Source organism: Oncorhynchus clarkii, chromosome 12 (assembly GCF_045791955.1).
Source record: "Oncorhynchus clarkii lewisi isolate Uvic-CL-2024 chromosome 12, UVic_Ocla_1.0, whole genome shotgun sequence".
Classification (NCBI taxonomy): domain Eukaryota; kingdom Metazoa; phylum Chordata; class Actinopteri; order Salmoniformes; family Salmonidae; genus Oncorhynchus; species Oncorhynchus clarkii.
The window spans coordinates 75,647,006-75,674,811 of NC_092158.1; the positions used below are offsets into that span (position 1 = coordinate 75,647,006).

General features: G+C 41.5%; 4 protein-coding genes across 4 annotated transcripts; 3 read left to right on the forward strand and 1 right to left on the reverse strand.

Moving 5' to 3' along the window:
• The first annotated feature begins 257 nt into the window (after nt 1-257).
• On the forward strand, nt 258-3,108 carry LOC139422231 (E3 SUMO-protein ligase ZBED1-like). Its single transcript, XM_071173403.1, has 3 exons — nt 258-367; nt 911-1,255; nt 1,373-3,108. Exons 2-3 carry the CDS (start codon nt 919-921, stop codon nt 2,980-2,982), a joined length of 1,947 nt encoding a protein of 648 aa, XP_071029504.1. The 5' UTR covers nt 258-367; nt 911-918; the 3' UTR covers nt 2,983-3,108.
• Nucleotides 3,109-8,341: 5,233 nt separating this feature from the next.
• On the reverse strand, nt 8,342-9,282 carry LOC139422232 (gamma-crystallin M3-like). The gene is made up of 3 exons (XM_071173404.1): nt 9,229-9,282; nt 8,813-9,052; nt 8,342-8,662 (listed from the first exon to the last, which is right to left on the reverse strand). Exons 1-3 carry the CDS (start codon nt 9,253-9,255, stop codon nt 8,387-8,389), a joined length of 543 nt encoding a protein of 180 aa, XP_071029505.1. The 5' UTR covers nt 9,256-9,282; the 3' UTR covers nt 8,342-8,386.
• A 1,385-nt stretch (nt 9,283-10,667) lies between these two features.
• LOC139421305 (gamma-crystallin M3-like) lies at nt 10,668-11,590 on the forward strand. The gene is made up of 3 exons (XM_071172054.1): nt 10,668-10,721; nt 10,895-11,134; nt 11,285-11,590. Exons 1-3 carry the CDS (start codon nt 10,695-10,697, stop codon nt 11,558-11,560), a joined length of 543 nt encoding a protein of 180 aa, XP_071028155.1. The 5' UTR covers nt 10,668-10,694; the 3' UTR covers nt 11,561-11,590.
• Nucleotides 11,591-17,009: 5,419 nt separating this feature from the next.
• On the forward strand, nt 17,010-17,940 carry LOC139421306 (gamma-crystallin M3-like). Its single transcript, XM_071172056.1, has 3 exons — nt 17,010-17,063; nt 17,237-17,476; nt 17,627-17,940. Exons 1-3 carry the CDS (start codon nt 17,037-17,039, stop codon nt 17,900-17,902), a joined length of 543 nt encoding a protein of 180 aa, XP_071028157.1. The 5' UTR covers nt 17,010-17,036; the 3' UTR covers nt 17,903-17,940.
• The last annotated feature ends 9,866 nt before the right edge of the window (nt 17,941-27,806 follow it).

Below are 27,806 nucleotides of genomic sequence, written 5' to 3' on the forward strand. Positions count from 1 at the left end.
TGCCATAATTCAGGCGATGGCTGCAGGATGAAGTTGGTGAAGAGCAACTGCAAAAACTTGCTGTCGACTGCAGTCAAACCTTAATGACCTTTGATCACATGATTTCTGTAAAGTTAATGCAGTCGACATGTAGGCGCAAGTCGGACAATGTTAACCCCATAATGTAACTCACTTTGAATGGCAGTGACCATCGGATTTGACATAAACTCGAACGCAACCACTCAATCGGTCAAAACAGCTGGCAGTAAGCGGTTCGAAAATCGGAGGTGACGTAATTCTGAGACGTACATCATCAAATCGCGCGCTCAGAAGCACACAGCGCTCAATGACTATATATTTTACATTCAATTTCGAATAATCAAAGAAGGTAAGTTAAATATTTGCAACCATGCACTCCTGTTGTTTTGAAATAAAATGACGATGCCAAAACACAGACACAACGCTAGCTACTTGTCCGACATTTACCTTGTCCAGCAGACCTATAAGCCTTGCTCAACATACCCACACAGCTAGCTAACGTTAACTAGTTATAGCATTAGAATGGATCTCTATGTCTAGTACAGACCTGAACGTGTGAACCCCATCATGTCAGCGTTGTGACTTCCAATCCTGATCCTTTTATTTCATTTTCTGCCCTGTTTGAGGTTTATGTAGCTAGCCAACTAGCTAGCTACAAACAAGAACTGTTCAGATTAGTAGAAATGTAACGTTAGCTAGATTTCTAATTTTTCCTTCATTTTAAATCACGCCCACTACACATTTTCTAATAACGTTACACGTAGCTCACACAAGCCTAATTATTTACACCAAGTAACAGTTGTTTCCCATAAGCAACCAAAACTATTTCGATCTGTTTACTACATTGTTGCGGCCAGATTATTGAAGTTTTTTATTTTATTTTATTTTGCAGGCCAGACGATGACTGAGTTTAAGAGAGCCTTCTCACTGGTGTGGGATCACTTCACTCTAGTGACACCCAATAAGGTCCAGTGCGCCCTCTGCTCACAACGGCTTAGCTTCAACAAAAACACCTCCGCCATGTTGAGGCACCTAAGATCAAGGCACCCAAGCGAGGCCTGGTACAACAACTCAACATCTGGAGCCCACTCAAGCACAAGCAACTCAACATCTGGAGTCCACTCAACGTTCTCTAACTCAATAATTAGTAGTGCTGGAGTCCACTCATCGTTCTCTGGTACTACAGGACTAAACTCAATGTTTACAAACAGTGCTGCTGCTGGACACCACATCCAAGGTATGTTTCCTTTAGGATAGATGGTTTTCATCCTGTTTCAATCAATTGTTATATTTAGATTAGCATTAATTGTACATCTAATTCAATTTGAATTGATTAAACTGTTTTATTTCACAGTCAGGACCACCAGACAAGAAGACCTGGATGATGCCCTAGTCAACATGTTGGTTAAAGACACCCAGCCATTTTCAGTAGTCGAGGAAGAGGGATTCGCTGCTTTCGTCCAAAAGCTAGACCCAAGCTACAATCTTCCAAACAAGCAAGCGCTGAAGAAAATGGTGGGGTCTCGGTGTGAATTCATCAATGATAATGTTGTATCTCAGATGGTAATTTCTGACTTTGTCAGCCTGACTTTGGACATGTGGACTTCTATCGATAAGCACAGTTACATTTCAGTGACGGGGCATTTGGTAGCAGAAAATGCCCAGTTATCCACGTTCCTCCTTGGGATTTCTAAGCTGCCTGAAAACCACAAAGTGATCCACATTGAGGAGGCCAAAAACCAACTGGTGGCGAGCTGGGGCCTCCACAGCAGGGTTGCTGCATTTGTCACAGAGAACAGCGACAATATGGTAGCCACGGTTCAGAAACTAGGAATCCTCCAGTTGCCCTCTTTTGCACACGTCCTGAACCTTGTGATTAAGAGGTCCATGGAGGCTACTTTGGAGCTGCAGGACATCCGCTCCCAAGCGCGGGCTATCGTGTCTTTCTTCAAGTCGAATCAGAACGCAGAGATGAGGTTAGCCGAGGTGCAAGGGCAGCTAGGCAGGCCGGAGCAGAAGCTGATCCAGGAAGTGGACTCGAGATGGAACAGTAGCTTTTCTATGCTGGAACGCGTCTTTGATCAGAGGGAGTCTGTGGCTGCTGCTCTCAGCACCCTGGACACGGACATCATCCCTCTGGGATCTGCTGACTACGAGGTCATCCACCAGTGTCTCGGAGTGCTGGGTTCCTTCAACCAGGCCACAGCCGAGCTCGCCTCAGAGAAACGCGTCTCGGCCTCCAAGGTCATTCCTCTTGTCCGGATGCTGAAGATAACCCTTGAGAAGAAGCACGGTGCCATCATACACCCTACGGCTACACAGCTGGCGTCTAACCTACAGAGGGAGCTTCAGACGAGCTGCAGTATGGTGGAGACCGAGCCAATCCTGGCTCTCTCTGCTCTCCTAGACCCGCGCTTCAAAATGTTGGCCTTCGGGAACCAGGGCTACGCTCAGGAGGCGGTGAAGCTCCTCACTTCCGAGTGCGCCTCGTTAATCCGGATAAGTCCGGACAAGGATGACACTCTGCCGCCGTCCACCACCGGGTCAACGACGCCCCCCCCGACATCACCCCACACCTCCTGGGCAATGGAAACCGCTTCCGTCTCCATGGCAACATCTCCGTCTAAGTCCCACGATGGGGGTCTGTGGGAGATGTTTGACAGTAAAGTGGGCGAGACACAGAGTGTTCAGAGCAGCACGGCGGACGCAGCGGTGGAGGTACAACACTACCTCAGTGACCCGTACCTGAACCGAGTGGAGAACCCCATGCACTACTGGGAGAAGCACTCCAAGGTGTACCCGCACCTGTTCCAGCTGGCTCGGAAATACCTCAGTGTTCCCGCCTCGTCTGTGCCATGTGAGCGCATATTCACCAAAGCTGGAGATGTGTTCAATAAAAAGAGGAGTTGCCTCAGTATGAAGGCTGTAGAGCAGATAATGCTGTTGAATAAAGGTCTAGTATAGCACAAGCAGCATACTGTCCACAGTGCTTCTCATGCTGTTTGGCCTGTATGTAATGGACTATTAAATTTACCAAATGCATTGTAAATGTATTCTTCCTGCTTTGTGTATAAAGTATGTTAAAATGGCTTTTTTTTTTTTAAGAGAAGTGCTCTTCTACATTTTGAACATTTGTCAGGGGGGCATTTAACCACTAGAGGGCAGTGCTGCACTGGCTAACAACCAGCACACTTGGGTGTACATTTCAAATCAACGTTTATTTGTCATGTGTGCTGAATACAACAGGTGTAGTAGACACCTTACTTACAGGCTCTAACCAATAGTGCAAAAAAGGTATTAGGTGAACAATAGGTAAGTAAAGAAATAGAACAACAGTATAAAGAAAGGCTATATACAGTAGTGAGGCCATAAAATTAGCGAGGCTACATACAGACACCGGTTAGTCAGGCTGCTTGAGGTAGTATGTACATGTAGATATGGTTGAAGTATATGATGAACAGAGAGTAGCAGCCGCATAAAATATGGGTTTTTGGGTGGCAGGACACAATGCAGATATCCCGGTTAGCCAATGTGCGGGAGCACTGGTTGGTTTATGGCTCTCAATTACATTTTATTTATTACTGGGTGGACTGAATTCAATATTGCCTATACATTACTATAAGTGTTAAAAATATATTTTAAAACATATTTAAAAATCACTGAATACTATTTTGCATTGTCATGTAATCGTGATGGTTGTTGTGCAAAGTGAAATTGATGTTATTTCACATTCATATCACCACATATGGAGTTCTTTTGAGTGCTTTTTAAGGTCAAGAAAATATAATTTGTCTTCTGATGGTTTATCCAATGCATTTTGATGCAGATGGGGATGATGCTGAATGGCATTTTCACTGGAGGTACCTTAGTGATGTATGCAAGTCAGACAAGGAAGTCTAGCTGGTATACAACTTACAATTGACACTTATAAAGGGCAATGTGCGTTTGAAAAGGTTCATGTTTGAAAATTATGGGGGGGAAGATTCCTCGGAGGCGTTCCACTTTCTTTTTTTTAACTATGAAAGTCAGTTAAGAACAAATTCTTATTTACAATGATGGCCTAAACCAGACAACACTGGGCCAATTGTGCACTGCCCTATGGGACTCCCATTCACAGCCAGATGTGATGCAGCCTGGATTTCAACTAGGTATTGCAGTGATACCTCTTACACTGAGATGGAGTGTCTTAGATCACTGTGCCACACAGAACCCAAGTTTGAAATGGCAACAGGTGAATAAATGAAGTGGTTGCCAATGAGACCTCAAATGGCTACCCAGACTATTTGCCAAGGGAACAGTTGAGCCAGTCATTAAAAAGTAAAGAGCACACATTAATAATGGATTTTCAATTTACTCTTAAAACGATACATATTTCACAGACATTTACTGTAATATGGATGCTCAATGGGAAGGCCATTGTAAAAATGTGTACAAGAATATTTCATATTTGTCAGTGACAATAACATTTTGGTTGGGATGATAAGTTTTTACTAAGTAAAAATCCTGGAAGACTGCTCTGAATCCTGTTGAGCTTCTGCCTTTCAGTCTTATCAGAGATACTTCTTGGCTTGTTGAGTATTTGCCAATGTTGTGCCTGATATCGATGCAGCAAAAGCTTGTTATTCCGCCCATTTTGTAGGTTATCTACCTAACACACACGTTTCTGTGGATTGAAATAAGCTCTATTTTGAGCTAAATTCATGAAATGCTTTTTGTTTACTTGGACTGAGAAGAAGTACACAGTTTTCCAATGAGGCAAGGCCATTAAACATCAACATATTGCTGCTTTGGACCCACAATGAGTTGCACGGTGGTGATTTCAACTAATGTCCGTGTGTTTTGTATGTGAACATAAAAACAATGAAATTGCCACTGAGAGCTTTTGGAAGTCTTCATGAAATGTAAAAAGAAAATCTAAAATATGAAACTAGTAGTGCAACCACAAACAAAGGCTGTCATAAGGATTATGTTGAAAACATACAGAGGGGGATGTTTTCCATGAACAATTATCGTCCTATGACTTACAACGTGAGCGTCATAGAAATCACACCAATATTGCTAATGTTACATATTTTAATATTAATAATAAAATGCCATTTAGCAGACACTTTTATCCAAAGTGATGTACGCTACAGTGAGTTTATTTTATTCAACCAGGTAGGCTAGTTGAGAACAAGTTCTCATTTGCAACTGCGACCTGGCCAAGATAAAGCAAAGCAGCTCGACACATACAACAACACAGAGTTACACATGGAATAAACAAACATACAATCAATAATATAGTAGAAAAATATATATACAGCATGTGCAAATGAGGTAGGATTCTTAAGGTAAGGCAATAAATAGGCCATGGTGGCGAAGTAATTACAATATAGCAATTAAACACTGGAATGGTAGGACGTGCAGAAGATGAATGTGCAAGTAGAGATACTGGGGTGCAAAGAAGCAAAATAAATTAATACAGTATGGGGATGAGGTAGATTGGATGGGCTATTTACAGATGAGCTATGTACAGGTGCAGTGATCTGTGAGCTGCTTTGACAGCTGGTGCTTAAAGCTAGTGAGGGAGGTAAGAGTCTCGAGCTTCAGAGATTTTTGCGGTTCGTTCCAGTCATTGGCAGCAGAGAACTGAAAGGAGAGGCGGCCAAAGGAAGAATTGGCTTTGGGGGTGACCAGTGAGATATACCTGCTGGAGCGCGTGCTACCGGTGGGTGCTACCTTGGTGACCAGTGAGCTGAGATAAGGCCGGGCTTTACCTAGCAGAGATTTGTAGATGACCTGGAGCCAGTGGGTTTGGCGACGAGTATGAAGCGAGGGCCAGCCAACGAGAGCATACAGGTCGCAGTGGTGGGAAGTATATTGGGCTTTGGCGACAAAACGGATGGCACTGTGATAGACTGCATCCAATTTTTTGAGTAGAGTGTTGGAGGCTATTTTGTAAATGACATCGTCGAGGATGGTAGGATGGTCAGTTTTACGAGAGTATGTTTGGCAGCATGAGTGAAGAATGCTTTGTTGCCAAATAGGAAGCCAATCCTAGATTTAATTTTGGATTGGAGATGCATACACTTCAGTATATGTAATCCCTGAGGGAAACAAACCTAGCACCACACTATTTCCAACTGAACCACACAGGACCAATAATATGGCCGGAGGGTGATTATCAAACTGAAGTCTCAATATTAGTCTTTTGTTGCTTCATTTACATTTATTTATTTACTTTGTCTTGATTTGACTGTATTTTTCACTGATGATTGGCTTTACTTTTATATGCAATTACTAGACACTTTCTTACCTTGTTTAGCGAAAATGATCGTGGCACCTTTGTAATTGGAGTTGTGTCACGAGTTCGACGGAGGGTGGTTCCCCTTCCCGTTCGGGTGGCGCTCGGCGGTTGTCGTCGCCAGCCTATTAGCTGCCACTGATTTTCTTTTCCTCCCCCTCCTTGTATGTTTATTGTTAGCACCTGTATGTGAGTAATTAGTTGGGCTTTATTAGCCTGTTTCTTTGTGCGGGATTAATTATTGTAACCTTCGTGTAAGTAGTAGACGAACGTGGTCGTTCCTGGTCGTGTATTCTGCTGTACTGTTTTCGTCCCCCGTGTTTGGGGCATTTGTTTTTGAGCACCCAGTGTTTCGTGAGTGCATTAAATAGCACAGTAGTGAACTCTCTGTTTCCTGCGTCTAACTCCACACCCACGACACCCGGAGCGTTACAAGTTGTATAATGATGTAGAGAGAAAAGCTTTCCTAAATTGTATCAATATGTATTAGCGTTTATTCTACACTGGCTCGATGTTGGCCAATCAATTAGAGTAGTGTTTGTGGAGTAGCACAACGTGTATGATTAAGTTTGTTAGCTCTACAAGTTGACTAATGCTTTAGTGTTAACATCAAAATCCCTCTTTATCATCTAAAGGACATTCATTTCAATGCTTGATGACAGCTTTGCATGCTCTTGGCATTCTCTCAACCAGCTTCATGAGGTAGTCACCAGGAATGCATTTCAATTAACAGGTGTACCTTCTTAAAAGTTAAGCCAATCAGTTGTGTTGTGACAAGGTAGGGGTGGTATACAAAAGATAGCCCTATTTGGTAAAAGCCCAAGTCCATATAATGGCAAAAACAGCTCAAATAAGCAAAGAGAAACAACAGCCCATCATTATTTTAAGACATGAAGGTCAGTCAATACGGAACATTTCAAGAACTTTGAACGTTTCTTCAAATGCAGTTGCAAAAACAATCAAGCGCTATGATGAAACTGGCTGTCATGAGGACCGCCACAGGAATGGAAGACACAGAGTTGCCTTTGCTGCAGCTCTCTCTTCATTAGAGTTAGCAGCCTCAGGAATTGTAGCCCAAATAAATGCTTCACAGAGTTCACGTAACATACACATCTCAACATCAACTGTTCAGAGGAGACTTTGTGAATCAGGCCTTCATTAGTTGATGCAAAGAAACCACTACTAAAGGACATCAGTAAGTAGAAGAGACTAGACCAGTGGAAATTTGTCCTTTGGTCTAGAGTCCAAATTGGATATTTTTGGTTCCAACCGCCGTGTCTTTGTGAGACGCGGTGTGGGTGAATGGATGATCTCTACATGTGTATTTCCCACCGTAAAGCATGGAGGAGGAGGTGTTATGGTGTGGGGGTGCTTTGCTGATGACATTGTCTGTGATTTATTTAGATTTAAAGGCACACTTAACCAGCATGGCTACCACAGCATTTTGCAGAGATACACCATCCCATCTGGTTTGGGCTTAGTGGGACTATCATTTGTTTTTCAACAGTTCAATGACACAACACACCTCCAGGCTGTGTAAGGGCTATTTTACCAAGAAGAAGAGTGATGGAGTGCAGCATCAGATGATCTGGCCTCCACAATCCCCTGACCTCAACCAGATTGAGATGGTTTGGGATGAGTCGGACCACAGAGTGAAGGAAAAGCAGCCAACAAGTGCACAGCATATGTGGGAACTCCTTCAAGAATGTTGGAAAAACATTCCAGGTGAAGCTGGTTGAGAGAATGCCAAGAATGTGCAAAGCTGTCATCAATGCAAAGGGTGACTATTTGAAGAATCTCAAATATAAAATATATTTTGATTTGTTTAACACTTTTTAGGTTTACATATGTATTATTTCATAGTTTTGATGTCTTCACTATTATTCTACAATGTAGAAAATAGTAAAAATAATAAAAACCCTAGAATGAGTAGGTGTTCTAAAGATTTTGACCGGTAGTATATATAATTGGCCTATGTTATATCATACCTACAGATGGAAACACAAAACACCAAATATTGAAATGATGTAGCACACTCAATTGTTACGGATTACCAATCACTTTTATTTGGTCAACATAGCATATCTAGCACATATCAGTGATACGCCTCATGCTCATGAACCTCATGCCACTCATGCCCATATCCCTGAAGTTCCTGTACTCTCCGGGCCTCATGTAAGTCATCCTGCCTCTGAAGTGGGGCTGCTCGTACATCAGCCAGTGGCCATCCATCACGTTGCAGGACTGGCAGTCGGACATACGGTAACGGTCCATGATGGAGTCACAGTCGTCCATCATCTCGTGCATCTGACCTCCAAAGTTATCTCTCTCGTAGATCCTCATTCTGTAGGATCCTCTGTGCTGTTAGGAGGAAATAAGAATATGTTGAATTAATTACTGAAGACATCAGACTGTTGGAAAGCGTCACAGAGCCAATGTGATTTATTATGGACATCACAAAGCTACTTCGAGCAGGGATGTTAACAGCAGACTAAGTATCATATTGCCTACCATGGGGATCGTACGGCAGGACCTGATATCAGTCATTCCCATCATACTCTGGAAGTCAGAGTACTCTCCCCTCCTCATGAAGTACTGGTTTCCCATGTAGTTGTTGCGGTCGTAGACCATGAAGCAGCCGCTCTGAACCCTACAGGAGTGGCACCTGCTCAGGTAGGAGGACATGTCAGCGCAGTCGCTGCTGCACTCATAGGAACGACCCTGGAAGTTTCTGTCCTCGTAGAAGACGATCTGAAAATTAAAAGGGATCATTACTATGAACTAAACTATTTTATGAAACAAACATTTTTAAGAAATGTTGGAACTTTAAAGAACTTTAATGTTGTAGTTGGAGGTGCTAGAACACTACAGGTCTTTTGCATAACAATCTATGAAAATTAAAGTATATATTTTGGTTTTAAACTTACCCTGCCCATGTTCATGCTGGTGGACATGTTTGCTCACTGTGCTGCTGGTTGCTGGTCCTGAACTGATTACTACCTGGTTTAACCCTTTCTTTTATACCTGACCAAACCTAAAGAATTCCCAGCTCCATTGTTCAAACCCCTGACCCAGCAACATGCTATCGAAGCCTGCAGAGGCCACTGAGGTTACGTCCACATTTCCAGTGACTGGATCCCTCAGTGTCTTTAGAAAGACTGTTTCTCAATTGTCTGTTTCTCAAACAAAGTAACATATAGCCTTTTGAGAGTTTACAACAGCTAGTAACAGCCTTGAAAAGGAAAGTTCTCCATACAGTACATGTCACAATGCTTTTCTACGTTTTGTAATCTTATTTGATCAAATATTAATGATACATGGCTCAATGTTATATTGTAAGCTCATTTGATTTGAGACATTTAGCATAAATCACACATATTGAATGAAGAGTGAAAATCTGGGGTTAACCTGTTAGTTCAAACTATGTATTGTTACTCATCTTTTGTTCAGTGTGCTGATTTAACCATTCTTAAACCTCAGTGGACTTGACGTAGACCGACATTCCTAACCGGTGAATACATCATCAAAAGTGAGTTGAACTTAACTAACATGTATGGTTCATAACACGATACTACAGACATTGTTACAAAACGTTCAATTGTATTGAAAAATATTTCAAATACATCAATAATCCATCAATTTGTTCATTTCTCTTGAATTGTATAGAAAAACTCAAAAGAAAAGAGTTAACACTTATTTAACGGAGCCTTTATGAAGGGTTTATAAGGGATCTGTAAATAGTTAATAAGGGTTAATAATACTTTATAGACTGTTATAATACTTTTTAGACTATATAGTAAAGTAGTTAAGTTCGACTCACTTTTGATGATGTATTCACCGGTTAGGAATGTCGGTCTACGTCAAGTCCACTGAGGTTTAAGAATGGTTAAATCAGCACACTGAACAAAAGATGAGTAACAATACATAGTTTGAACTAACAGGTTAACCCCAGATGTTCACTCTTCATTCAATATGTGTGATTTATGCTTAATGTCTTAAATCAAATGAGCTTACAATATAACATTGAGCCATGTATCATTAATATTTGATCAAATAAGATTACAAAACGTAGAAAAACATTGTGACATGTACTGTAGGGAGAACATTCATTTTCAAGGCTGTTACTAGCTGTTGTAAACTCTCAAAAGGCTATATGTTACTTTGTTTGAGAAACAGACAATTGAGAAACAGTCTTTCTAAAGACACAGGGATCCAGTCACTGGAAATGTGGACGTAACCTCAGTGGCCTCTGCAGGCTTCTATAGCATGTTGCTGGGTCAGGGGTTTGAACAATGGAGCTGGGAATTCTTTAGGTTTGGTCAGGTATAAAAGAAAGGGTTAAACCAGGTAGGAATCAGTTCAGGAGCAGCAACCAGCAGCACAGTGAGCAAACATGTCCACCAGCATGAACATGGGCAGGGTAAGTTTAAAACTAAAATGTATACTTACATTTTCATAGATTGTCATGCAAAAGACCTGTAGTGTTCTAGCACCCCCAACTACATTAAAGTTCTTTAAAGTTCCTACATTTCTCAAAAATGTTTGTTTCGGAAAATATTTTAGTTCATAGAAATTATCCCTTTTTATTTTCAGATCGTCTTCTACGAGGACAGGAACTTCCAGGGTCGTTCCTATGAGTGCAGCAGCGACTGCGCTGACATGTCCTCCTACCTGAGCAGGTGCCACTCCTGTAGGGTTCAGAGCGGCTGCTTCATGGTCTACGACCGCAACAACTACATGGGAAACCAGTACTTCATGAGGAGGGGAGAGTACTCTGACTTCCAGAGTATGATGGGAATGACTGATATCAGGTCCTGCCGTACGATCCCCATGGTAGGCAATATGATACTTAGTCTGCTGTTAACATCCCTGCTCGAAGTAGCTTTGTGATGTCCATAATAAATCACATTGGCTCTGTGACGCTTTCCAACAGTCTGATGTCTTCAGTAATTCATTCAACATATTCTTATTTCCTCCTAACAGCACAGAGGATCCTACAGAATGAGGATCTACGAGAGAGATAACTTCGGAGGTCAGATGCACGAGATAATGGACGACTGTGACTCCATCATGGACCGTTACCGTATGTCCGACTGCCAGTCCTGCAACGTGATGGATGGCCACTGGCTGATGTACGAGCAGCCCCACTTCAGAGGCAGGATGATGTACATGAGGCCCGGAGAGTACAGGAACTTCAGGGATATGGGCATGAGTGGCATGAGGTTCATGAGCATGAGGCGTATCACTGATATGTGCTAGATATGTTATGTTGACCAAATAAAAGTGATTGATAATTCGTAACAATTGAGTGTGCTACATCATTTCAATATTTGGTGTTTTGTGTTTCCATCTGTAGGTATGATATAACATAGGCCAATTATATATACTACCGGTCAAAATCTTTAGAACACCTACTCATTCAAGGGTTTTTATTATTTTTTACTATTTTCTACATTGTAGAATAATAGTGAAGGCATGAAATAATACATATGGAAACCTAAAAAGTGTTAAACAAATCAAAATATATTTTATGTTTGAGATTCTTCAAATAGTCACCCTTTGCATTGATGACAGCTCTGCACACTCTTGGCATTCTCTCAACCAGCTTCACCTGGAATGCTTTTCCAACAGTCTTGAAGGAGTTCCCACATATGCTGAGCACTTGTTGGCTGCTTTTCCTTCACTCTGCGGTCCGACTCATCCCAAACCATCTCAATCTGGTTGAGGTCAGGGGATTGTGGAGGCCAGGTCATCGGATGCAGCACTCCATCACTCATCTTCTTGGTAAAATAGCCCTTATACAGCCTGGAGGTGTGTCATTGAACTGTCGAAAAACTAATGATAGTCCCACTAAGCCCAAACCAGATGGGATGGCGTATCTCTGCAGAATGCTGTGGTAGCCATGCTGGTTAAGTGTGCCTTTAAATCTAAATAAATCACAGACAGTGTCATTAGCAAAGCACCCCCACACCATAACACCTCCTCCTCCATGCTTTACGGTGGGAAATACACATGTGGAGATCATCCATTCACCCACACCGCGTCTCACAAAGACATAGCGTTTGGAACCAAAAATATCCAATTTGGACTCTAGACCAAAGGACAAATTTCCACTGGTCTAAGGTCCATTGCTCGTGTTTCATGGCCCAAGCAAGTCTCTTCTTATTATTGGTGTCCTTTAGTCGTGGTTTATTTGCAGCAACTCGACAATGAAGGCCTGATTCACACAGTCTCCTCTGAACAGTTGATGTTGAGATGTGTATGTTACTTGAACTCTGTGAAGCATTTATTTGGGCTACAATTCCTGCTAACTCTAATGAAGAGATAACTACAGCAAAGGTAACTCTGGGTCTTCCAGTCCTGTGACGGTCCTCATGAGAGCCAGTTTCATCATAGCGCTTGATTGTTTTTGCAACTGCATTTGAAGAAACGTTCAAAGTTCTTGAAATGTTCCGTATTGACTGACCTTCATGTCTTAAAGTAATGATGGGCTGTTGTTTCTCTTTGCTTATTTGAGCTGTTTTTGCCATTATATGGACTTGGGCTTTTACCAAATAGGGCTATCTTCTGTATATCACCCCTACCTTGTCACAACACAACTGATTGGCTTAACTTTTAAGAAGGTACACCTGTTAATTGAAATGCATTCCTGGTGACTACCTCATGAAGCTGGTTGAGAGAATGCCAAGAGCATGCAAAGCTGTCATCAAGGCAAAGGGTGGCTATTTGAAGAATCTCAAATATAAAATATATTTTGATTGTTTAACACTTGTTTGGTTACTATATGATTCCATGTGTTATTTCATAGTTTTGATGTCTTCACTATTATTCTACAATGTTGAAAATAGTAGAAAACAATAAAATCGCTTGAATGAGTAGGTGTTCTAAAACTTTTGCCTGGTAGTATAATATAACTGACACCTGCCATTTGATAACTGATGTTAAGGGGGCATTCATCATCATCATTCAGACATTTCTATTTCCCAATAACTGTTTTCATATTTACCAGAAAGATATGCGTGGCGTTTAACTTCTACCCTATACCAGGGTATACCAAACTTGGTCCTGGGACCCACCTGGGTGCACATTTTGGTTTTTGCATGACATATTTACTGTTTAAAAGCATTGAAATGAATGTCCTTTAGATGATAAAGAGGGATTTTGATGTTAACACTAAAGCATTAGTCAACTTGTAGAGCTAACAAACTTAGCTAATCATACACGTTGTGCTACTCCACAAACACTACTCTAATTGATTGGCCAACATCGAGCCTGTGTACAATAAACGCTAATACATGTTGATACAATTTACGAAAGCTTTTCTCTCTACATCATTATACAACTCCAATTACAAAGGTGCCACGATAATTTTTGCTAAACAAGGTAAGTTAGTCTACTAATTGCCTATACAAGTAAAGCCAATCATCAGTGAAAAATACAGTCAAATCAAGACAAAGTAAATAAATAAATGTAAATGAAGCAACAAAAGACTAATATAGAGACTTCAGTTTGATAAATCACCCTTCAGCCATATTTTTGGTCCTGTGTGGTTCAGTTGGAAATAGTGTGGTGCTAGGTTGGTTTCCCTCAGGGATTACATATACTGAAGTGTATGCATCTCCAATCCAAAATTAAATCTAGAAGTGGCTTCCTATTTGGCAACAAAGCATTCTTCACTCATGCTGCCAAACATACTCTCGTAAAACTGACCGTCCTACTGATCCTCGACTTCGGCGATGTCATTTACAAAATAGCCTCCAACACTCCACTCAAGAAATTGGATGCAGTCTATCACAGTGCCATCCGTTTTGTCACCAAAGCCCCATATACTTCCCACCACTGCGACCTGTATGCTCTCGTTGGCTGGCCCTCGCTTCATACTCGTTGCCAAACCCACTGGCTCCAGGTCATCTACAAGTCTCTGCTAGGTAAAGCCCGGCCTTATCTCAGCTCACTGGTCACCAAGGTAGCACCCACCGGTAGCACGCGCTCCAGCAGGTATATCTCACTGGTCACCCCCAATTCAATTCTTCCTTTGGCCGCCTCTCCTTCCAGTTCTCTGCTGCCAATGACTGGAACGAACCGCAAAAATCTCTGAAGCTCGAGACTCTTACCTCCCTCACTAGCTTTAAGCACCAGCTATCAGAGCAGCTCACAGATCACTGCACCTGTACATAGCTCATCTGTAAGTAGCCCATCCAATCTACCTCATCCCCATACTGTTTTAATTTATTTAGCTTCTTTGCACCCCAGTATCTCTACTTGCACATTCATCTTCTGCACATCCTATCATTCCAGTGTTTAATTGCTATATTGTAATTACTTCGCCACCATGGCCTATTTATTGCCTTACGTTAAGAATTTTACCTCATTTGCACATGCTGTATATAGATTTTTCTACTATATTATTGATTGTATGTTTGTTTATTCCATGTGTAACTCTGTGTTGTTGTATGTGTCGAGCTGCTTTGCTTTATCTTGGCCAGGTCGCAGTTGCAAATGAGAACTTGTTCTCAACTAGCCTACCTGGTTAAATAAAATAAAATAAACTCACTGTAGCGTACATCACTTTGGATAAAAGTGTTTGCTAAATGGCATTTTATTATTAATATTAAAATATGTAACATTAGCAATATTGGTGTGATTTCTATGACGCTCGCTCATGTTGTAAGTCATAGGACGATAATTGTTCATGGAAAACATCCCCCTCTGTATGTTTTCAACATAATCCTTATGACAGCCTTTGTTTGTGGTTGCACTACTAGTTTCATATTTTAGATTTTCTTTTTACATTTCATGAAGACTTCCAAAAGCTCTCAGTGGCAATTTCATTGTTTTTATGTTCACATACAAAACACACGGACGTTAGTTGAAATCACCACCGTGCAACTCATTGTGGGTCCAAAGCAGCAATATGTTGATGTTTAATGGCCTTGCCTCATTGGAAAACTGTGTACTTCTTCTCAGTCCAAGTAAACAAAAAGCATTTCATGAATTTAGCTCAAAATAGAGCTTATTTCAATCCACAGAAACGTGCGTGTTAGGTAGATAACCTACAAAATGGGCGGAATAACAAGCTTTTGCTGCATCGATATCAGGCACAACATTGGCAAAAACTCAACAAGCCAAGAAGTATCTCTGATAAGACTGAAAGGCAGAAGCTCAACAGGATTCAGAGCAGTCTTCCAGGATTTTTACATAGTGAAAACTAATTGCCTCTTCAGAGGAAGAGGAAGGACTGCATGAGGCCTCTATCAGCACAGTAGAGTGATGACCTGACCTGGCATAACAAAACAATAGGTGCCAAATTTAGCTCCACACCTCTAAATATCTACAGTATCTACATACTGGATCTCTAACTGGATCGGTGCCTAGCACCGGGTCAATCCAGACGGGTGTTTTTACATAAGAACCTTCCCAGCTGGTAACCCAAACTCCACGGTACAATGTAACACGCCTGATACTCCAAAGTATCTTGGGAATGTGAGATGTTAAAAATAGTTGGTACTTGATGCAAAGCAGAAGATTTCTACCCTATAAAAAGGCCCCACTGAGAATATGTGAAAGATGCAAGCAATGGCAGATAGCCCTTCTAGCATGCCTTTCTCCGTCATCACAATGTGTGTGTGGGATATTTAAGAAGGGAGTGGTTAATAGAGAGATGGATTAATAGAGAGGTGTGTGTGTGTGTGTGTGTGTGTGTGTGTGTGTGTGTGTGTGTGTGTGTGTGTGTGTGTGTGTGTGTGTGTGTGTGTGCGTGCGTGCGTGCGTGCGTGCGTGCGTGCGTGCGTGCTTGCTTGCTTGCTTGAGTGTATGATTGCTTTGCCTAAACGTGCCCAGATTGTAGATCAGAGGAAAATATGTTTTCATAACCTCAATATTGTAAAAACTATCTTAATATTGAATTTAGGGGGGCAGAGTGTACCATTGTGTGTGAATTAACTAAACTGTAAAATCTATAAAGTATTATAACAGTCTATAAAGTATTATTAACTCTAATTAACTATTTACAGACCCTTTTATAAACCTTTCATAAAGGCTTCATAAATTAATTAACAAATGTAAGTATTTGAAATATTTTTTCAATACAATTGAACGTTTTGTAACAATGTCTGTAGTATCGTGTTATGAACCATACATGTTAGTTAAGTTCAACTCACTTTTGATGATGTATTCACCGGTTAGGAATGTCGGTCTACGTCAAGTCCACTGAGGTTTAAGAATGGTTAAATCAGCACACTGAACAAAAGATGAGTAACAATACATAGTTTGAACTAACAGGTTAACCCCAGATGTTCACTCTTCATTCAATATGTGTGATTTATGCTTAATGTCTTAAATCAAATGAGCTTACAATATAACATTGAGCCATGTATCATTCATATTTGATCAAATAAGATTACAAAACGTAGAAAAGCATTGTGACATGTACTGTATGGAGAACATTCCTTTTCAAGGCTGTTACTAGCTGTTGTAAACTCTCAAAAGGCTATATGTTACTTTGTTTGAGAAACAGACAATTGAGAAACAGTCTTTCTAAAGACACTGAGGGATCCAGTCACTGGAAATGTGGACGTAACCTCAGTGGCCTCTGCAGGCTTCTATAGCATGTTGCTGGGTCAGGGGTTTGAACAATGGAGCTGGGAATTCTTTAGGTTTGGTCAGGTATAAAAGAAAGGGTTAAACCAGGTAGGAATCAGTTCAGGAGCAGCAACCAGCAGCACAGTGAGCAAACATGTCCACCAGCATGAACATGGGCAGGGTAAGTTTAAAACCAAAATATATACTTTAATTTTCATAGATTGTCATGCAAAAGACCTGTAGTGTTCTAGCACCCCCAACTACATTAAAGTTCTTTAAAGTTCCTACATTTCTCAAAAATGTTTGTTTCTGAAAATATTTTAGTTCATAGAAATTATCCCTTTTTATTTTCAGATCGTCTTCTACGAGGACAGGAACTTCCAGGGTCGTTCCTATGAGTGCAGCAGCGACTGCGCTGACATGTCCTCCTACCTGAACAGGTGCCACTCCTGTAGGGTTCAGAGCGGCTGCTTCATGGTCTACGACCGCAACAACTACATGGGAAACCAGTACTTCATGAGGAGGGGAGAGTACTCTGACTTCCAGAGTATGATGGGAATGACTGATATCAGGTCCTGCCGCACGATCCCCATGGTAGGCAATATGATACTTAGTCTGCTGTTAACATCCCTGCTCGAAGTAGCTTTGTGATGTCCATAATAAATCACATTGGCTCTGTGACGCTTTCCAACAGTCTGATGTCTTCAGTAATTAATTCAACATATTCTTATTTCCTCCTAACAGCACAGAGGATCCTACAGAATGAGGATCTACGAGAGAGATAACTTTGGAGGTCAGATGCACGAGATGATGGACGACTGTGACTCCATCATGGAACGTTACCGTATGTCCGACTGCCAGTCCTGCAACGTGATGGATGGCCACTGGCTGATGTACGAGCAGCCCCACTTCAGAGGCAGGATGATGTACATGAGGCCCGGAGAGTACAGGAACTTCAGGGATATGGGCATGAGTGGCATGAGGTTCATGAGCATGAGGCGTATCACTGATATGTGCTAGATATGTTATGTTGACCAAATAAAAGTGATTCGTAATTCGTAAAACAATTGAGTGTGCTACATCATTTCAATATTTGGTGTTTTGTGTTTCCATCTGTAGGTATGATATAATAGAACTGACGCCTGCCATTTGATAACTGATGTTAAGGGGGCATTCATCATCATCATTCAGACATTTCTATTTCCCAATAACTGTTTTCATTTTTACCAGAAAGATATGCGTGGCGTTTAACTTCTACCCTATACCAGGGTATACCAAACTTGGTCCTGGGACCCACCTGGGTGCACGTTTTGGTTTTTGCATGACGTATTTACTTTCAAAAAGCATTGAAATGAATGTCCTTTAGATGATAAAGAGGGATTTTGATGTTAACACTAAAGCATTAGTCAACTTGTAGAGCTAACAAACTTAATCATACACGTTGTGCTACTCCACAAACACTACTCTAATTGATTGGCCAACATCGAGCCTGTGTACAATAAACGCTAATACATATTTATACAATTTACGAAAGCTTTTTCTCTACATCATTATACAACTCCAATTACAAAGGTGCCACGATAATTTTCGCTAAACAAGGTAAGAAAGTGTCAAGTAATTGCATTTAAAAGTAAAGCCAATCATCAGTGAAAAATACAGTCAAATCAAGACAAAGTAAATAAATAAATGTAAATGAAGCAACAAAAGACTAATATTGAGACTTCAGTTTGATAAATCACCCTTCAGCCATATTATTGGTCCTGTGTGGTTCAGTTGAAAATAGTGTGGTGCTAGGTTGGTTTCCCTCAGGGATTACATATACTGAAGTGTATGCACTCACTGTAGCGTACATCACTTTGGATAAAAGTGTCTGCTAAATGGCATTTTATTATTAATATTAAAATATGTAACATTAGCAATATTGGTGTGATTTCTATGACGCTCATGTTGTAAGTCATAGGACGATAATTGTTCATGGAAAACATCCCCCTCTGTATGTTTTCAACATAATCCTTATGACAGCCTTTGTTTGTGGTTGCACTACTAGTTTCATATTTTAGATTTTCTTTTTACATTTCATGAAGACTTTCAAAAGCTCTCAGTGGCAATTTCATTGTTTTTGTGTTCACATACAAAACACACGGACATTAGTTGAAATCACCACCGTGCAACTCATTGTGGGTCCAAAGCAGCAATATGTTGATGTTTAATGGCCTTGCCTCATTGGAAAACTGTGTACTTCTTCTCAGTCCAAGTAAACAAAAAGCATTTCATGAATTTAGCTCAAAATAGAGCTAATTTCAATCCACAAAAACTTTGTATTAGGTAGATAACCTAAAAACGGGCGGATGACCTCGTTGTTAACATATATAATAGTTGGTACTTGATGCAAAGCAGAACATTTCCGCTCTATAAAAAGGCCCCATTAGAGAATATGTGAAAGATGCAAGCAATGGCAGATAGCCCTTCTAGCATGCCTTTCTCCGTCATCACAATGTGTGTGTGGGATATTTAAGAAGGGAGTGGTTAATAGAGAGATGGATTAATAGTGAGGTGTGTGTGTGCGTGTGCGTGTGCGTGTGTGTGTGTGTGTGTGTGTGTGTGTGTGTGTGTGTGATTGCTTTGCTTAAATAAACCCAGACTGATTCATCACATTGTTTGCTGTAGATCAGGGGAAAATGTTATGTTTTCATAACTTCAATATTGTAAAAACTATCTTAATATGGACATTTGGAGACAGAGAATAAAAAGCTGGACTTAGAATTGTCACTCACATTAATTGTGGGTGAATTAACTAACATTATGGTTCATAACACGATACTACAGAAATTTCTCTTGAGTTACAAAATGTTTTAAAAAATGAGTTAACACTTATTTTAAAGAAGCCTTTATGAAGGGTTTATAAAGGGTCTGTAAATAGTTAATAAGGGTTAATAATACTTTATAGACTGTTATAATACTTTATAGATTTTACAGTTTAGTTAATTCACACACAATGGTACTCTCTGCCCCCCTAAAGTCAATATTAAGATAGTTTTTACAATATTGAGGTTATGAAAACATATTTTCATGGGCTCATTTAGGCAAAGCAATCATACACGCAAGCAAGCAAGCAAGCACACTCACACACACACACACACACACACACACACACACACACACACACACACACACACACACACACACACACACACACCTCTCTATTAATCCATCTCTCTATTAACCACCCCCTTCTTAACTATTTTTAACATCTCACATTCCCAAGATACTTTGGAGTACCAGGTGTGTTACATTGTACCGTGGAGTTTGGGTTACCAGCTGGGAAGGGCCTGGATTGACCCGGTGCTAGGCACCGATCCAGTTAGAGATCCAGTATGTAGATACTGTAGATATTTAGAGGTGTGGTGTGGAGCTAAATTTGGCACCTATTGTTTTGTTATGCCAGGTCAGGTCATCACTCTACTGTGCTGATAGAGGCCTCATGCAGTCCTTCCTCTTCCTCTGAAGAGGCAATTCGTTCACAACTAAATCAATTACCTGCTCGCCGGCCAAAAGCAACATTCTTCCCCAGTAAGGCATTCAATGTTTCTTTTTTGTTTTCTTTTGTTTTTTTATTTTTCATCTCTCTACACAATCAAAAATGGCTCCATCCATGATTTTCCCTCTCAAACAGAACCCCATGTTTGAATGTGGAGCTTGATGTCCAGATAGGCTTATACAAGAGCCTTTTCATGTACCTGACTGACTCACATATGGTTGGTTGAATTTGGTGGAGAGGCTTTCGGCACCTGTTCCTCTTCTCGCCAGTGGAGGCCAGCAAAGGGTCACCACTTCTCTCTTCCTGTTCTGATACAGTGATGGCAATTGTCCTCTTACCCTCCTACCACTGACTGTAGTCAAAACTAAAACAAGACTTCAATGGTAAATGTACTGTACCACCAAACAATCAGTTGTTTGAACCTGTCTAATAGATGCATATACACAGACACTACTGTATGTGTAGAGGGAAAACACCAAGCATTCAGAAAGTACAGCCCTGTAGATAATTCACTATTCTCAGTGTTGATCCAAAAATAAACACAAATGTTGTCCTGACATTTGCACAATAATTTTTATCAGTGTGAAGTCAGAAGTGCCAATGGAGACTGGGTGGTACCTAGAAAGGGTGTCACAATTACCACAACCTCACTTGTGTGTTGACCTTCACTTGTGTGTGTTGGCATCTCGCCCTTCAATGAGATAGACGCCCACATCCTGCCCCCCTCCAGGACCCTCTTCCACTGAAGCTAATGGTCCCCGTTGTCTGTACCGTCAACCTCCACATGCTGGTCACCATGGCAACAGGTTAGTGGCATGCGATAGCCCACTGTCACAGGGGAATTCCTCCATTTAACGGTTCACTTGCCAGAGACTCACATCAACACCACGGGGGGGGGGGGGGGGGGGCTCGCCTTAGCCCCAGTCCCTAGCAACTGGTTGCTATGCTACCCCGTTTCCATGCAGAGAGTGCCGTCTTTTTTTAACAGTTGGTGATGATCACCTCTCCCACACTCAGAATCACACACACACTGACCACACACACCGTCACTATTGCATACCATTCAGAGAGAAGACACCTTGTCCCTCTTTATCCTTGTGTCACAGTAGCAAGACAGCAACTAAAGTTCCACTGATCAAGTTGAGAAGACACAAAGTGACTGTGAGAGACGTATGGACCAGCGTGCAGTATGACCTGACCTGACACTCTTCAAATGAAACCATTTTTGCATGCCTTATTGGATGATTTGGGGAGAAATCTAGCCTCCTCTCCATTCACACTGTGAAATGACACACGGTTGTCATGATGAAAACCGCAGTAAATAAATAAATCATATAGTCAATAACTGCATTCACAATGACCTTCACAACAGCAAAGTCATATGCATACACAGGCTACATAGTGCATACCATATCAATGAAGATGAATTGAAGGACAATATTTTTTTTAAATTAAAAGACAGTTATACCCATTTCAATCACAACTTTTGATGTGACACTGATGACTGGCCCAAATTCTTCCAAAACAGATATACCAGAGTGGGATAAAATGATTAGCAGGATCAATTGGCATGTGCTCCGTCTGATGGTGCTTAGCTGGCATGGACCAATAGGAAGGATGCTGCCTAGAGCTCAAAATAAGCCTTCTATCTCCAGTACCCACAAAGGGGGGCTCCACCAATGTCATCTCAACCACCCCGGAGGTTAGTTCTTCCAAGGAAGAAAGAGAATGTCAACAGGATAAGCAACACCCGAAACTCCCCAAAATATTCAACCTTTCTTCTGCTATCTTGTGGCTAATGCTGCAACATGTTGTATAACCCACTCAGTTCAACGTGAAGGGTAATGTTGTCATGAAGAGAAAACCTGATTGAATTGAACTGATTGAATTTTCCTGATTAAGGACACACAGCCTCTATACAGTGAGCAAAGGTAATCATAAGCATTTACTAACTAGCTCCTAGATGCTAGGAGACCTCTTGTTCCTCTACTCATCTGATAGACATGCCTTAAATCCCCTAACTAGATATTGGCATAAGATCAATAGTTTATGGGAATGTTTATGTCATTGTTTTAAGATTTATCTTCATAGCCCTCAAATCTGACAAAGAAACATGACAGATGATGTTAGACACATGACAAATCATTGACAAATAATGAATCCAACTGTGCTTGAGTGAGCCTTAAAGTTTGTTTATATTTTGAGCCTGTTACTAAGGCTACCATACTGTTTAATCATGGACTCAGGAAAGGTTCAACAGGGGACAGGAAGTAAACAGCAGCAACCTGCTTTGCCATGTTGCTTTGTTGAATCCATCCAGGGAGGGCTGGCAGGGTTTCCTCTCCAGGGGCCAGGGCAAAATAAATGAACTGGGCTGGCTAGATTAATAGATAGTCAGACACCCAGGGAGATCTGACTCGGAGGGGATGAAACGTGCAGCCCTGCGGAAAGGAAATCCAATTTAGATTATTGCAGCAGTCCCCGATACCCACCTGTGGGACCTAATGGTGCTAAAAATGGAAATGCTGAAAAAATAATAGACCTTAATAACGTGTGTGTAATGGGACTGGGGGTCTGGAGCATGTGTAATCTATCCTGTGATCAAAGGAACCAACAAACTTAAACAACTTAATCATTTTGTGTGTTGCAGATGTGTCTCAGAGGAATGAAGAGGCCTACTGTGTGTGTGTGTTGTGTTGTGTGTATGTGTGAGGAGACTTACACGTAATTCAATTTGGCCTCAGGTTGTATTGATGTGGGAGGATGGGTCGAAGATTCCTTAAACAGCCCATTCAATTTTTCATCAGAGTTTGCCTTTTCATCCCAGGCAGGTGGGAAGTGACATTTTGTTAGGGCTCCCTTAACTAGATATATGGGGCTCGTGACCTTCTCAGGTATTACTTTTATTAAGAGAAGCAACTTAAACCAGTAAGTCAATGTCAACCGACTGACGTTGATGGAACGGCTGCCTACTGCGTGCTGGCAGCCATTGTCTGTTGAGCGGAGTTGGACTCCGGGAAATTCCAGTATCAATTTCAAATCAAGATTGGTTGAATTGTGGACCTTATACAGTAAAATGGAGAACAATCTATTGAAATCTACAGGGAAATATACAATGTTTAACATATCCAAGAAATAATATTTACGTAAGCACGGTTCATTCCCTGTTCTCTCTATTTAAGTCACTACCATGTTATGGGTGTTTTCATTTTTTATTGTAATTATCTGCCTGCCTGGCTCCATTGTCATATTAATGCGTTCTTCTTTTCTATAACCTCTCTCTGTACTTGGCTATACTCCAGGTTATAGAGCAGAGCTGCAAATGATGCATTGACATCGTAATAAATAGAATTTGACACATTCAATACAATGTTTTGGGTGTATAGAAATGTTAAGATATATTAGTGTAAGCAGCTAACAAACAGAACAACTTGGTTATCATAAACACAAATTGAAGGTGCTAAGAGCTGGTTTGGGACTTTCACAAAGAGGAACTGGTCATCAGTCTTAAGCAAGAAATGGTTTGGAAACACTGCGGTAAAGCATTAAAATCCCATCCATTCTCTCGGGCCAGTTCAAAGCCTCAGCCAACAAACCCGACTTATCAATCACCGCTGTTTAATTCAATTAAGCATTGGCACTGAACAACTGGGAATCTAATCTATTTTGCGTTAGGTTTTTTCCTTACTTTGTCCATTATTTTGACCTGGCACAGTCTTTTGACTCAACACATTGCATTTCAAAAGGAATGTGTCTTTCTTTGTTAGTCTGTGTATGCATGTAAATCACAGATGGAAGGATGTGTGTGGATACTTTGACCAGACATGTTGTCACATGATTCACTTGATTTACATAAAGAGTAAGTATGTAGGCCACGTTATTGTTGACGGTTAATTTGTGTGCTGAAGAACTGGTTCAGTGGGTTTGCAAAAATGGCTTCAGTAAGCTTTAGTGTCTATTTTTTGGGACAGCATGGCATGTGTGTGGTCCTTGGAGGACTTAAAAAAATAGAATAAATACATTCTAGAACATAACTATCGTTTGTTTGAGTCCACTGAGAGCGAATAGGCCATTGTTAGGTAATTAACGTCCAACCCCAGATATATTTCGTACACTGTGTACCCATGAACGATTGGCATCTCTCAAACATAGTCCAGAGACCAAGGGAAATGGCATTCCTATCTCTGGTTTGTGATGAGGGAATCATACATTTGCATTATGATGAGAAGATAGCACAGAAATGCATCCCAGCCTCGTCTGCATGTCTCTCTTCACCTTACCTCCAGGTGCAGGCCTTCAGAAACCGTTGTTGTTTGATCAACCCCTAGGACTGATCCAGATGTTTACATTCTTTCCAAAATTAAAATCATTTGATTTATGTCTTTTAGATCTGTAGGCTACACTTGGCAGCAGGGCAAGGATAATTTCTCTACCCTCTGTCAGAAGGTGAGTTTAGCTGGTGCATGAAGTCAGGCGCAGGAGAGCAAAATCAGTGAGCAATGTACTTTACTCAAACAATAAAGGCACAAGGTAAACAAATACACTTAAATATTACGCACGGGTGAACACAGCATCCGTCGAAAAACCAGCCATAATGAACCGAACTGAACATAGATATAATCATGCACAACAAACATGGGGGAAACAGAGGGTTAAATACATGAACATGTAATTGGATAATGAAAACCAGGTGTGTAGAAAATAAAGACAAAACCAATGGAAAATGAAAGATGGATCAGCGATAGCTAGAAGTCGTGACACCCTCATTATATTATCACATTAATTCTGGTAATATACAATAAGTAAGAGGTAGTTGAATCAAAAGAAAATAGGAAATAGTTAGGAAATAGTTTGCTTAAAGTTCCAACTTGTGACAGGCAAAGTAAGCATTTCACGGTAAGATCTACCTACACCTGTTGTATTCGGGGCATGTGACAAATGAAGTTTGATTTGATGGGTGAGAGGATGTTCATTTGTTAGATTGTACATTGTAGTGTTCCATCTCTATAGAATGTGGGTATTGCGATATGTGAGTATTATAGTATTTCCCACACAAAGATTCACAGAGATTACACACATCAAAGCAGGAGTAAGCAAGGTATGTGGATCTCAGACAGATATCATAATCTTCGCTATGAGAAAACTCCATGATAAGTCAAAGCAAGGACGGACCAGAAGTCAAATTAATGCCTGTATCTATCAAGAGTTAGCTTTCCTAGACAAAACAAAACTCTGAGACTGCAGCAGTGTGTGTGTGTCAGACGAAGCCAGCATGACCCATTCCGAGATTAGAGACACTGGCTACGTAACCCACAAGACCTCCCTCCACTTGTGTAAATAACCTCAATTGCAATTACATAGCAGGTCCTATGTACCTACAATGTTGTTACTACAGAGTTGTTCCGTAAATAATGTACATTTGATTGACATGACCTTGCATTTTACAGTATGCTACTTTGACAATGCTGCATTCATAACCAAGTGGGAAGGTGGAAATTACCAGTTGTGAAGTTGTAAATACTAGTTGGATGCGTGCACATGCTTTGAACTCATTGAGATACGTCGATTGACTAATGGCCAACAATCTACTTCAAGCATAAACTAAAAGCACAACTATCATGCTTGTAAAGAAATTATAGTGTTCAAAAACCATATTAATAGATTGCTTTTAATAAATAATATTTTGTTGTTGCATTTAACTGCTGAAAATGCTGTTATCGAGGTATCCTAATTTTCTTAGTAGGCGATTTGAGAGGTCAGCATGTGGGAGAAGTCGTAGCTCAGGGATGATAGAGTTGGAGGGGCGTTCAAGTGGGATTTTTCCCAGTCAGTATGTGGTAAATACCAATAGTGTGCAACTGCAGCCAGCAATATGGGACGTTCCTGCATGTGGGAAGGACGCTGTCTACCACTGGTGTACGGCTAGCTAGCTACCATTGTCGCCCCCGCCCCTTCTTCTGTGGGGTTTATCGGTAGCTGATATCCAACGTTATTTATGCATTAACGCCACCTACTGCCTTCCACCTGTCCTAACATTTGCAGGAAAGCATCACCCACGCCTACTGGAGTCCTCCTTCCTAGCTAGCGGGTAAACAGTGTCCTTCGCTCCCGCCTGCCAAACAGAACACCATGTGCTAGCTTACTAGTTAGCTAGCACACAGTGTCACTCCTGCCTGCTGTGTACCGGAGAAAACTGTGCGTGACAGGCGGGGGCGAAGGACACTGTCTACTGGTCGTCCCCGCCTCCCGCTAGGGTGACAGTATATGCTAGCTTGCTAGTTAGCGACACTGTGTGCTAGCTTGTTAGTTAGTTAGCTAGCGCACAGAGTTGCCCCTGCCTCCCGCCAGCTGTGTACTGGAGAAAACTGTGTCTGACAGGTGGGGGAGAAGGACACTGTCTAAAGCACAACATTAGGGAGGCTAGGGCAACACCGTGTGCTAGCTAACAAGCTAACTTGATAGTTAGCGACACCATGTGCTAGCTTGCTAGTTAGCTAGTGTAACAGTATAACTTTAGTCCGTCCCCTCGCCCATACCCGGGTTCGCACCAGGGACCCTCTGCACACATCAACAACTGCCTCCCATGAAGCATCATTACCCATCGCTCCACAAAAGCCGCGGCCCTTGCAGAGCAAGGGGAACCACTACTTCAAGGTCTCAGAGCGAGTGACGTCACCGATTGAAACGCTATTAGCGTGCACCACCACTAACTAGCTAGCCATTTCACATTGGTTACACTAGCACACGGTGTCGCCCTCGCCTCCCGCCTGCTGTGTACATGAGTCCTCCTTAGGACTAGCTGGCTAAGCTAGCACACAGTGTCCTTCACTCCCACCTCCCGAACATCTGCCCTCGCTTTCGTCAACAGAACTGCGAGAAAACAGTGCCTGACAGGGGGGGGCGAAGGACGCTGTCTACCACTGGTGTACGGCTAGCTAGCTACCATTGTCGCCCCCGCCCCTTCTTCTGTGGGGTTTATAGGCAGCTGATATCCAACGTTATTTATGCATTAACGCCACCTACTGCCTTCCACCTGTCCTAACTTAAAAATGGACCAATACAAGTATAGAGAGGAGTTCCTGCAGATTCAGGAATGCCCACGTACAGGAACGCCCCCACATTGTGGGCTGCAATTGCACCCTCTCGAAAATACCACCTTCCCACTTGAATTTGAACGCAGGATCTGAGCACCCGCCCCCTCATGAATAATTCAGCAGCCCCTCGTGCCTCATGCGACTGTATGAAAGCGTTTTCAACACACACACACATCTTCTTAGCAATGTTTGGTCCTTCTCATGCAGTCGCATAATGAATAGTATCTCGTTCTTTTTCACTGGGTGGTTATTATTGGAGGCAAATTGAGCGAAATTCCGGGATTTTTTCCTC